This window comes from Ixodes scapularis, unplaced genomic scaffold, assembly GCF_016920785.2.
Source record: "Ixodes scapularis isolate PalLabHiFi unplaced genomic scaffold, ASM1692078v2 PGA_scaffold11__112_contigs__length_91849675, whole genome shotgun sequence".
In the NCBI taxonomy this organism is placed as follows: Eukaryota; Metazoa; Arthropoda; class Arachnida; order Ixodida; family Ixodidae; genus Ixodes; species Ixodes scapularis.
The window spans coordinates 44,717,596-44,730,252 of NW_024609837.1; the positions used below are offsets into that span (position 1 = coordinate 44,717,596).

Genomic DNA, 12,657 nt, shown 5'->3' on the forward strand with positions numbered 1-12,657 from the left:
GATTGGACCGAGTATCGCGAACGGGTAGAATTGTACTTCGCCGTGATCGACATCGCTGCAACGAAGAGGACTGTCGTGTTTCTGACGTGCTGCGGGTCAGAAACTTATTCGCTGCTGCGGAGCCTGCTCGCCCCTACGAAGCCTGCCGATGCAACATTGGCTGCGATTTTCGAAGCTTTGAACAAGCACTACTCGCCGAGGGTATCGGAGGTGGTGGCCAGCTTCAAGTTTTTTTCTCGGTATCGGCGGGACGAAGAGCCTGTAAACGATTACATCGCATCGCTGAAGAAGCTTGCCGAAGACTGCAAGTTCGCATCGTTTCGGGAGCGCATGCTACGGGACCAAATCGTGAGCGGAATCAACGACGTCGCAATGCAGACTCGCCTGATGGAAATGGCCGAGTTGGACTTTGAGACCGCGAGGAACACCGTAATCGCCATGGAAGCTGCCAAGAAAGATTCCCGAGCATTACGTTTTCAGCTGGCTCAAACGACACCTGTGCAGGCCGGGGAGTCTGCGAATGTTGTCAAGACTAAGCCCACCAAACAGCAGGCAAGTGGTTCTTGCTTCCGCTGTAGGGGTAATCATCTAGCACGCCAATGTCGCCACGTAGGCAGCGCCTGTTTCAAGTGTGAGCAGAGAGGGCATTTGGCCCGGGTATGCCGATCCAATACATGTCAAACGGAAAAGGCCAGACCCAGGAGTGGATCGAGACCTGTCCACAACGTGGATGACAAGCTGGCAGCGCCGGAATCCAAATCAGGAACGCAGGAGCCTTACGACCTTTGGGGTTGCCGTCAACGGAGTGACATTGAACATGGAGTGGGATACCGGTGCCAGCGTGTCAACCATTAGCGAAAGGAAGTTTACGCAACTGTTTTCTTCGGCGACACTGGAGCCATCGGACGTCCAGTTAAGAAGTTTTTTTGGCGACATGAAGCCTGTGGCGGGCAAGTTTGAGGCAACTGAAGCTGGGCGAGAACGAGCGCGTTCTGCCCTTGTTCGTCGTAAAGGGCCCGTGTCCTACGCTTTTCGAAAGAAGCTGGATGAAGGAATTCAAGCTAGGAATCGTCAAGCCAGAAGTCGTCAACGCTGTGACGTCTGTGGAGGAAGCGGTGAGTCAGTTCCATGAAGTATTTTCAGAAGGACTGGGTCCTTTGATGGCGTGGCCGCCCAGATTACCGTGCAGGTGGGTGCTAAACCAAGATTTTTCAAGCCGCGAGTCGTCCCGTTCGCGTTACGAGACAGAGTTACTGAGGAGTTACAGAGGATGGAGCGCGGGGGCGTCATTCGACCAGCGAAGACGTCCGAGTGGGCGGCGCCCATCGTTCCCGTAGTGAAGCGGGATGGCCGTGTTCGCTTGTGTGGCGACATCAAGATAACAGTCAACCCTGTGACGGTGCTCGAGTCGTACCCGATCCCTCGCATCGAGGAGCTGTTCGCAAGGCTCACGGGGGGAGTCAAGTTTACGAAGCTCGATCTGAAAGATGCATACCAGCAGGTCAAGTTGCACGAAGACTCGCAAAAGTTTGTTACCATTAACACCCCGAAGGGTTTGTATCAATTTACCAGACTTCCGTTTGGGGTCTCGTCAGCTCCAGCTTTGTTTCAACGCGCGATGGAGAACCTCCTACACGACCTTGATCATGTCACAGTATACTTTGACGATATACTCGTGACCGGCACCAACGACAGCAACCATTGGGCAAATGTGTGCCAGGTCCTGGAGCGACTGAAGAAAGCTGGACTGCGGCTAAAGCTGTCCAAATGCGAGTTCATGGCGGACAAGGTGGAGTATCTGGGGCACATCATCAGCTCCGCAGGTCTTCAGCCAAATCCAACCAAGACAGAAGCCGTGCTGGAGGCACCAGTGCCTCGGAATGTGAAGGATCTGCAAAACTACTTGGGCTTGATCAACTTTTATAGAAGGTTCATGCCAAATTCGTCAGATGCGTTGTATCCTTTGAACTACTTGCTGGGGGAAGGAGCCCGCTGGCGTTGGACATCTGAAGAAGAGCAAGCATTCCAGAGAAGTAAAAAGCTGCTGGCCTCCGCTGGAGTGTTAGCACATTTCGACCCTGCAAGGCCGACGGTGCTGATCACGGATGCCTCACCGTGTGGACTCGGAGCCGTCTTGGCACAGCGAGAAGCGTCGGGGGAGGAGCGTCCCATTGCTTTTGCATCTCGAAGCCTTGCAGCTGCGGAAAAAAACTACAGCCAGCTGGACAAAGAAGCGTTGAGCCTCGTATTCGGAGTAACGAAATTTAGGCAGTACCTGTGGGGCCGACCATTTGAAGCAATCACAGATCACAAGCCGCTACTGGGCCTGCTCGCGTCGGACAAGCCTGTTCCAGAGTCGTGCTCTCCAAGGGTGCTGCGATGGGCCGTGCTGTTGTCTGGGTACCGCTATAAACTGAGCTACCGGCCTGGTAGCCATATCGGACATGCGGACGGACTGAGTCGTCTGCCACTGCCAACAACAGATTTTCCCGTGGACTGCCCTGCTGAAGTCTTCATGCTGGCAGGGTTGTACCCACGTGTGCTGTCGTCAGCAGCTGTCGCTGAGGCCACCGCCCAGGACCCAGTGGTTTCACGAGTGAGAGAGGCCTTGTGGACTGGCCGCCGGTCGGATTTGGGACCAGAGGAAAAACCGTACGAGACGCGGTTCACAGAGATGAGTGTACAAGGCAACTGTGTGCTCTGGGGCAACCGCGTGTTGGTTCCTGCATCTCTCTAACGCGACGTCCTGAGGCTTCTTCACGAAAGCCATCCAGGGATATCCAAGATGAAGGCTATAGCGCGGAGCCACGTGTGGTGGCCTAAAATAGACGATGATATTGTTGCGGCTGTGCAAGAGTGCCCCACCTGTCAGGAGCAGCAGCGAGCATCACGGCCAATACCCGTCATGCCATGGCCGTTCCCAGACAAACCCTGGTCGAGACTTCATGTCGACTACGCAGGGCCTTACCGCAACACTTATTTTTTTATTGCAGTTGATGCCTTTTCCAAGTGGATTGAGGTGTTTCCGGTTTCAACTCCATCTGCGGAGGCCACCGTCACGTGTCTGCGAGCCATGTATGCCAACCAGGGTTTGCCGGACATTGTGGTGTCAGGCAATGGTCCAGCGTTTGTGAGCGACATGTGTGCCACACTTTTGAAGAAGAATGGGGTGAGACGAATACTGGTACCACCGTACCACCCAGCGTCTAATGGTGCTGCAGAGCGTGCAGTTCAGACTGTAAAAAGGAAGTTGCAGAAGGCTGGACCGGGGGACCTTCGTACACAAATTGCGCGCATGTTGATCACTTACAGATCGACGCCACATGAGGTGACCGGTTGCAGCCCCGCCGAATTACTGCTGGGACGAAAAATGAAGACTGCGATGGACCTGCTTCGACCTGACATGAGGATCACGGTGCAGCAGAAGCAGCTTTAGCAGAAAATTAGATGTGACAAAAGAACAAAACCTCGGATTCAAGCACAGCCTGGTGATCAAGTATTCGCCAAGAACTTTCGTCCAGGCCCTGCATGGATGCCGGCTGTAGTCACCGCCCACGGAACATATTCATCGGACCTCCAGCTGGCTGACGGGCGACAGTGGACGCGCCACCATGATCATCTCCGGCAGGCGAACCGGTTGCCGCAAGTTGACCACAGTAGACATGCTGGAACAGCTGCGGACATTGAGAAGGACCCTGACATTCCAGGCACTGGTCCTGACATGTCCAAAACAGCAGAGCTTGTTCTGGCACCTGACCTCCCCTGTCATACGCCTGAAGTCACCTGCCCAGAGGTTCCAGCTGATGAACAACAGCAGCCAAGGGCTGCAGAAAGCACAGCGTCTCCTCGTCAAACGACTATCACCACACCTCCCCGTCGGGGCACCAGGGTGCGTCGGCCTGTGCAGCGCTACTCTCCGTAATCACCCTGATTCATTTTTACAAACCTTTTTTTATATCTCTTAGTTTCCACTAACTGTCATTATTAGGGGTGGGAGGGGTGTGATATCTTGCGTTGTACACACGAGGGCGCCACCGCGGTGGTAAATAAACAGACGACGAAGACGATGCCTGACTGGGCCAGTCAGTGCGGTCTCCGTCCTTGATTTGGAATGTTGTCCCTGACCTTGACTCCGGCAGCGTACCTAGCGTGGATTATCGCACGAACGACTTGCTGGAACGACTGAGTTGAAAAGGAGAAAGACAGCGACGTTCGGTCGAACGATAATTAAAACAAAAGAGGACATAAAAGAGACAACAGGCGACTTGCTTTTTCTAGAAAACGCACACACACACACAAACAGTTTTTCTTCAAGCAGCGTCGGTTTTGGGCGACCTTCATCCCGGCGACCGACGCCACAGTGTCGCGTTTGTCGCGGCTTCGCCTCTTGTTGACTCCAGATTTCACCCCCGCGGAACAAATGCGCCGACAGCCGTCAACTTATTGTTTTTCCTTTGATGTTTATGTTGGCTTTCTCCTTCCTTAAGGAATATTTCTCAGTAGTAAGAAAGGGAAAGAAACACAGACACGCACACGGATACACACACAAATCATAGCTCTTTACCTTCTCGGCACGGTCAGATACCACTCCGATTCTCTGATTCACCTTACAATGCGCCTAGATGGACGCTATGAGCTACATGAGCCAATCCGTAGTTCGTAGCTTGTCTCGTGACTTAGCTCTCCCCGGGTCACTCCGCCTAACCGGAAGAGCGTGTGACGCCCTTTGAGCCATACATTGGCTCCGGTGGCGCGAAGTGTCCTTTTCGGTCCATCCGCCGACCTGCCCAAAAAAGAGTTATTTTTCTCCCTCTTCCGCCCGTGGAGACTAAAGTCACTGGATCCTGGGAAAGTAGCGCCAAACTCCCCGCGTGGTCGCCATCTTGGTCCGTGAAATGAGCAATTTCTCCTTGACCCCTCTGTTCTTGGTGAGCCGATCTAGATTCGCTGGTGACGGGTAGCTTTATGGAGTGGTTTTTTGTATACCGAGATTTTGCTAACCACACACCGGCGAAACAAGCGTACACCTTCGTACCACCACCAGACGCTGTGCCGGTGCTTGGAGGCACTGAAAAATATGTTTACTGTATTGAAATACGCAAGAAGAACAATATAATTGTAAGAGATCCATGGAGATGGGCATGAATAATAAGTTGATTGCATACAGAGTGCCAAAGACACTTATATTGGCGAGAAACGCCTCCAGTACGATGATGCTCCATGGTTATCTTGGCGCGACTGGTTTAGAACGACCCTCAGGAAGCTTCGAAGATTTAAATGGACCAAGATGGCGAGTTCCATGGCAACGCAGACCGATTAGCCAATCGCCTTGCTAGGTTTGGGTCGTCTGTATGTTAGTATCTGTTTGTGTCCGGCTAGCAGGTAGCGAAGGCAATGGCCCTACTTTCCCAGGGTCCAGTGACTTTAGTGAAGACTAACGTGCGTTTTCCCCTTTCCCGCTTAACCCGCCCGTCGCCGGAGCGCTAGCTTGCTCTCTCCTTGCTCAGACTGTCCCGCACAGATTTCCCCAAATCCGGCCTGCGGAGGTTATATATATATATATATATTAAAAAACTGGTTTTGTTCTCCGCATTATTACGGGCGACGTTTTGCGGGCTGGTGTGGACCGTCCTTATTTCAAGGCTCGATTACTTGTCCGCTGCATTGTGGGAAAGTGGACACTGCAGACTTTTTAGAGTATATATAGCGTTGCTATGTTCAATGACTGCCTTCCAAAAGCACGTTTTTAAAAAAGTATTATTTTGAAAAAGCAGGTGAGCATTCATCCCAAATGGGACACGAAGGCCACGACCTACGACTACGCGCTTCTGAAGCTGAAGACGCCACTGGACTTCAGCGGTGCCGACAGCGCTGTGATGCCCATCTGTCTTCCAACAAAGAACCAGGAATTCGATGGCGAGATCTGCACCGCAACCGGATGGGGATTCACTAAAGGTTGGTCTTTTTTTTTTTAACCTATAGAAGATATTTTGGTGAAATCCTAAAACGTGAAGGCAAGGTATAGTAGCAATTGGACCAAGAGGACAGTACATACTCCAAGAAATCAAGAGCGTCAAATTTCTAGCACAGCATTTCGAAGAGCCAAGAGTCAAGACTTTATGACAGTGCAAGCTGTCTTTTTTAGGTTTAAATTTGTTTTTATCCTCTTCGATCGCCGAGATCCTTGCATAGCTTACAGTGATTGGCTCTTTCGTGTGCTTGGAGTAAACGTAGATAGCAAAGATTTTTTTTTTTTTAGAGTGCACTAGTGTCACCACTGCAACAGGGCTCACTCGCGGATGGTGTCTCACTCCTATTGGCTAGCGTAGGCGACCATGTGACCGTAGCGGCAACAAATGGCGCTCTTGTTCGCAAGTCGTAACACGCGAGTCTCTACACAAAAGATTGCACCGAGATTTAGGCACGCAAACATATTCTCCTTCTGGCAATTTTGTATCAGTATTATGGTGCCTGGAACGCGTCTCCGACTGGTGTGTTTAGCGCGCCCAAAAAAGTGGTCCCTCGATTTCCGCCTGATGACGTCATACAAGTGTCATGCTGTCGCCGGTCGCGATCCTGGCGGCGTCCCAACAGCGGTGGTGTTTGTAGCAGATGCCTGATCTGCTCCAAGTCGCTCTCAAGTGTGACGGTCCACGGAAGTTTCGGCAGCCAGAAGTTGGGACGCCATGATGACTGCGACACTCGTGTTCGGTTGTGCTACTCGCAGCCTTCTCGTTAGCATTTCAACAACCAGCCGCCAGGATCGCGGCATGCAACAGCATGACACTTTGGCTTCTGTGACGTCATTTGTTGCCACTTTGGGACCATTTTTGATGTATGCGCGGGATAGGACGCTAAACACACCAGTGGAAGACGCCATCCAGGCACCATATCAGTATCTACGGCCAGAGTATTTCGTCTGGCCACAGCATTTAGAGCTCAACTCTTAGGCGCCCGTTTCCAGCTTGAGCGGCGTCGGCGTCGGCGTCGGCGTAGCCGCGTGGTGCAGGATAGGTAAATTTCCCGTCTAAATCTAGGAAAAAATTTTCCCCGCTAAATTTAGCAAAAAACTGTCCCCGCTAAATTTAGCGGAAAAAAAATCTTGCTAAATTTCGCGGAAAATTTTCCCAGCTAAATTTAGCAGAACATTTTCCCCGCTAAATTTAGCGGAAAAACTTCCCACCTAAATTTAGCGGAATCCCTTTTAAATCTAGCCTAAAAATTTCCCTGCTAAATTTAGCGGAAAAGATTCCCTGCTATATTTAGCGGAAAAATTTCACCGCTATATTTAGCGGAAAATTTTTACCCGCCAATTTTAGCGGAAAAAATTTCCCCGCTAAATCTAGCGGAAAAATTTCCCCGCTAAATCTAGCGGAAAGATGTCCCCGCTAAATTTAGCGGGGAATGTTTTCCGCTATATTTAGCGGGGAAATTTTTGCCCTAAATGGGGGGCGAGCAGGAGAGGAGAAGGAGCATAGCTTCCTTTTCGAACCTTCCCCTCCTCATCAAGCGCTGCGCTGTAATTCGGCGTTACAGGTAACTTAGTAATGAAGTTTTCTTTTTCAATATTGTACGTTTGAGCATATTTTTTATATCTAGTTGTCCTATATAATGGGTCACAAATCAAATATAGTGATATAGCATAAAACTGACTGCGTTCTAAAAATATTAAAAAATGTATGTTTGCTTAAAGATAAATGTATGTTTATATCTAAAAAGTCAGTCGGTATGTGTCAGGTGAAGTCAGGTTACGAAGTTACGTCAATTTTGACACTCATGGTCAGAAATTTGCGACAGTCGCTTCCAGTTCACTTATCTATCTCCACGCGGCGTATTCACTCTTAACTTTAACGCCGTGTGCAAATTACCGCCTAAACGGCGTGTGTGACAAGTGAAAAAAAAAGGAAAAAAACTAAGTCACTTTAAAAATAAAAGAAGGATGAGGTAATCAGTCATATGTCAAACCCTGTACTTCGCTGTATTTTAAAATTGTACTCGTTTGATCTTCGCTGTTGCACGAAAATTTGCGCGAGGTGCCTCCGAAATATATATTTTAATATAATAATAATATCTAAGACACTGTAAAATTTGTCAGAACGTTGGGAAGGGATTGCATTTAACTTATGCAATCATAGCGAGTTTTTTTTGTTATTTTTGGATACCTAAGAATAAATTAAATACCTTGATTAACTTGGATACTGTCCATAGTGGCTATACATCAAAAAGTTTATTCGACTGGACGGAGGAACCCGCAGTTTACACGCCGTCATCTTGAAATTTTAACACAAGAATAGCGGTATATGATAAAATGGAGTTATAGCAAAGAAAATTGTTCAAAGCGTAACGTTTTGATGTTATGGTCATATTTGTATATTAACAGCATGAGCTTCGATTGGAGCACTTCCGTAACCCTCTAAGAGATGGCGCGAGCATACGATGTCACAAACTTCTGGCGATGAAAGTTACCATGGAAACGCAGGGAGAGAGGCCCGGAGTGACTGATAACATTCTAGTAGTCGGTTTTGTTAAATTCTGCTAAAAACGCATCCCGTCTTTAAAGAACTATTATTTGGTTTATTTTTCTTTTCAATATATTCGTACAATGCATTCATTTCACCGGAGATTCAGCGGTCATCAAAAATAGGAAACAATATGCGGTTTTCACACATTATCCAACTCCCATTCGCGGTGGCAATTGATGCGGTGATGCTAAGCACACTTATTAAGGCGGAGACGCTTTGTTCTAAAAGAGAGCGAATAGGACAAACTTTTCTTTATTTCCTCTCCCCGAGCAATATGAACCTAGCCAAAGCTAATACAGAGCATTACCAACTGAAAGCAGTTTTAAACACGTTACTAATAAAAAAAAAAAAAAAAAAAAAAAAAACATCGATCACATTTACAAGTTTTATTGGTTAAAAATAATTAAATAAGATCAGTCGTCCACTTGAAAAGAAAAGTGTAATTTGCTGTTACTTGAAATTGTATCGTTACCTTTTCGATCACTTCAAATTTTCAACACGTCAAACGTGTTTGTCGGTTTAAAACCAATGTTTTTACTGTTCATTTATTACATTAGAATCACCGAATTAATGACTACTTATCTGTTTAATTCACACTTTTCGTTAAACTATCTTTTTGTAGGAGATTTATTTCGAGGATTTCTTGGTGGGTAACTTGAAGAAACAAAGCGCGCCTTTGGGAACAGGAGGCAAAAATATTAATGGGTATTAGTAATATTAGTACTCCCACAAGTAATCAAATAACCCGTCTAATTACTTGGTAATAAATGTATTGAAATAATTTCGCAATTACTTTCAAAAGTAATTGTGTAATAAGGTCCGTGAAATTCTGGCTAAAACTTCCCCGTTAAGTGCATGAGTCGTTCATATTGTCGAAGATTGTAGATCCGGATCGACACCATAACGCCGATTGTTTGGGCATGCGCAGATGGTGGCAAGGTCTCGAAGATCCTTAAGAAAGTGGACTTGCCCATCGTACCTTTCGAGGAGTGCAAGGAGGACTACGAGGGGCTCGCCGAGGTGGACGAGAACACCATGGTCTGCGCTGGCTACGAGGAGGGCGGGAAAGCGCCGTGCGAGGTAAACCAATACCAACACATGATGTGTTTAATCAATCGAGTTTCTCGAGAAACACCATCGGGAAGGACCGTACGGTCAGTTTTTTCCGCTAAATTTAGCGGCGAAATCATGGTCACTTGACGTCTATTTTCACGTTAAATTTAGCCAGGAAATCGGCGTCACCTGGTCACGTCATGCAACCCCAAGTCAGGTGATATCACTGTCCCCGCTAAATTTAGGAGTGAACTTGATGTGACGCAACCACGACCTCAAGTCACGCGGCGTCAATCTTCGCTAGGTGATAAGATTGTGCTAAGGATATTTTTTTTCCACGGTCTTTGTCAACTTGACCAAGCTGGCTCACTGATTATACATTGTACCAAAGTTACCGAGTTCACTTCAAACGCGATGACAATTATTTTCAGACACGCACCTGAAGCATGTTCAAAGAATTTCCGCTCCATACATTTAACGACTTCGAAAATGTCTCCACGCAGTTTTCGTACGGCCAATCTGACAGCACCGTCGGAAGGATGGATGGATGGTTCCATGGATACTAATGATTATAACCTTTTTAATGGGCGGTAGCTTGCGCCACCTAGCCTAGTCTAAAAGAAACACGCCCACCCTGTCTGCAATCTGTCTTCTGTATGATTCATTTGCTGTGTGACCGCAGATTTAGACTTAGACATTTGCGACTCAGGGTTTCTGTCAAGTTCAGAAGCTCGCAGACATTCTTGCCATTAAGTGTCTTTTTTAAGTGCAACTTCAATTTCAGGACGTGTCGGTGGATGAAGTTAGTTATGTAAATCTTCTACCCAGGGTGACTCCGGAGGACCCCTGGTGTGTCCACGGGAGGACGGCCGCTACGTGTTGGCGGGAAGCACATCGTTTGGTACAGAGTGCGCGGAGCCCGGTTACCCGCCTGTATTCTCGAGGATCTCAACACGGCTCGATTGGATCGAAAGCATCGCCGGAGAAACGCCCTGAAATCAAAGATCAGCGCCGCTACTATAAAAAAAAAAATAAAAACATAATTCGTGAGGTTGCGTTTCTGCAGTACATTGGGGCTTCCAGTCACGTTGTACAGTACGAGGATAAACTGAGAGAGAGGGAGAGAGATACCGAGATGAATGAGCTCCTGGATATCCGAACGCCGAGCTCTTATTGGTATGATTAGTGGGTAGATAAAAAGGCCGCCATTGTCGCCGTTCGAACGCGAGGCACTGTACGAGGAACAGACGACGGACTTGTTTGCTTTGTCTCGACGTAGAGAGTGGGCGGAGAACAAAGAGCTAGCCTTCGTGTTTAGCCACTAATCCTTCCAATCAGAGCCCGGCCCTCTAACATCACCGCGCGCTCTCATGTCCTCCTCTCAAAATAGAAATGGACAAAAAAAAAAGAAAGAAACTTGCGTTGCGTACAGAAACAACAAGCATAACGTTTTAGTTGAACATTGTCTCTGTGCCCATACTATTTTACAAACCTGATAATGTATTTTGAGCTTTTTCTTTGGCTGAGATCCTTCAAATATTCGAGGTGATTTGCTGTTTTTTGTTTGTTTTACGAAAAAGTGGACTCGCAGGTTGCTTTTAGAGTATGGTGTCGCGGCGATTCGTTTAAAAAGATATACTTGGTATTTTCACTTTCAGCACGTTGCGTGTAGATTAAAAAAAAAATATGGGTTTTTAGAAAAAGATGAAGACCAAGTGTTTCTACGCTGAAGCGCCATTTCACCCCTCTAATTAATATTGTCGTAAATAATACCCTGAAATTGAACCCTCCGCTACCACAGTCACCGTTCATCTACCTCGACCCCGGTATGGCCTCTGGATCCGGGGCGCCCATCGCCCCCCCCCCCCCCCCCCCCCCAACTCCAGACGGTATCCACCAATGAACCGACCCACTCAGCAGCAGCATTCCAAGGACTAGCCCAACGACCTGCACTGCCGAACGGCGATTGCACAACCGTGGATGACTCTTTAACGACTGAAACAAACATGTGCATCGAATTTCTGACCGCTGCGCAGCATCTTTATAGCTTTATGGACATTGATAATGCCGCTACAACGGACGACGAGGGCTACACTTTGAAGCTATCAAAAAAGCAAAGAAACGATGTCGTCAACCTAAGAGTTCGTCTTCGAACAATACGAAAATGTCTGTTTAGGCCCGACCTTCAACTCCGACTGTCATCTTCAAGCCAGCAGATGAGACGAAACTGATTTCCAAATTAAGCCAACTAAAACTGACAGAGCTACTCCAATCAAAAGCACCTGCCTCTATTGTTCGAATTCGCACGAACTGCAGAATAACCTGATTTATGTCGATGCACGAAATGCTGAAGGACTTGCTTCTCTTCCGAAGCTGACATCTTTGCTAAGAACTGCTGTTAAATCCTTTGAGCCCCGTTCCCAAGCCCAGGCAACCGGAGTCATGAGAGGAGTTTATACTAACATCAACTCTTCCGAGATACACGAAGAGTTAAAACAAATAACAACACAACAATTACATCTGTTCGTCAGATGGGTACATCCACAACCAGTGTTGCCAGATGGTCCCACCAAAAACCGCCAATTGACTGGGAGGTATAGCACAAATATAGCCAAATAGCCAAGTTTAAAAGCAATGATTTTTAAGCCTGATATTCACAATTTCTCACACTCATACAATACACGTTACAAACTCTGTTTCAACCCTCAGATGCACCAACGTTTAGTTACATTCGGTTATTGTGAATTTTTAAAAAAATGCTTCGGAAGGATGAAAATTCGTACAAAACTGACCCTTCCTTCGATTTTCAGAATTACAAAACACACGAAGACCGCTTTATTGTGAAGCCCGGGAGATATGATCATACAGAAAAGAACAAAAAACAGAAGCAGAAAAGTCAGAACCCTGGGTGTTTCAAATCAGAACCCCAATATCTCAGGTCCTTACCAATATCCCACCCGTCTCTTTTTCTTTGCGAAAAATATTAGTGTCACCCGTTCATGTTCACGTTATTTCTGATTCTGTTGTCCTTTCTTGGGGTGAAGAACGACTGGAAGGTAGTCGTGTGTTTAGCGGTGAAATT

The 12,657-nt window shown here is 47.5% G+C and overlaps 1 protein-coding gene across 1 annotated transcript in view; it reads left to right on the top strand.

The window, feature by feature from the left end:
- Window positions 1-1,046: 1,046 nt before the first annotated feature.
- Window positions 1,047-12,657, top strand: part of LOC121048479 (plasma kallikrein-like) — a 46,147-nt gene continuing 34,536 nt past the window's right edge. Inside the window, exons 1-3 of the mRNA XM_042288984.1 lie at window positions 1,047-1,115; window positions 5,775-5,955; window positions 9,451-9,602. Coding sequence (XP_042144918.1) covers window positions 1,047-1,115; window positions 5,775-5,955; window positions 9,451-9,602 — 402 coding nt within the window. The remainder of the gene's footprint in view (window positions 1,116-5,774; window positions 5,956-9,450; window positions 9,603-12,657) is intronic.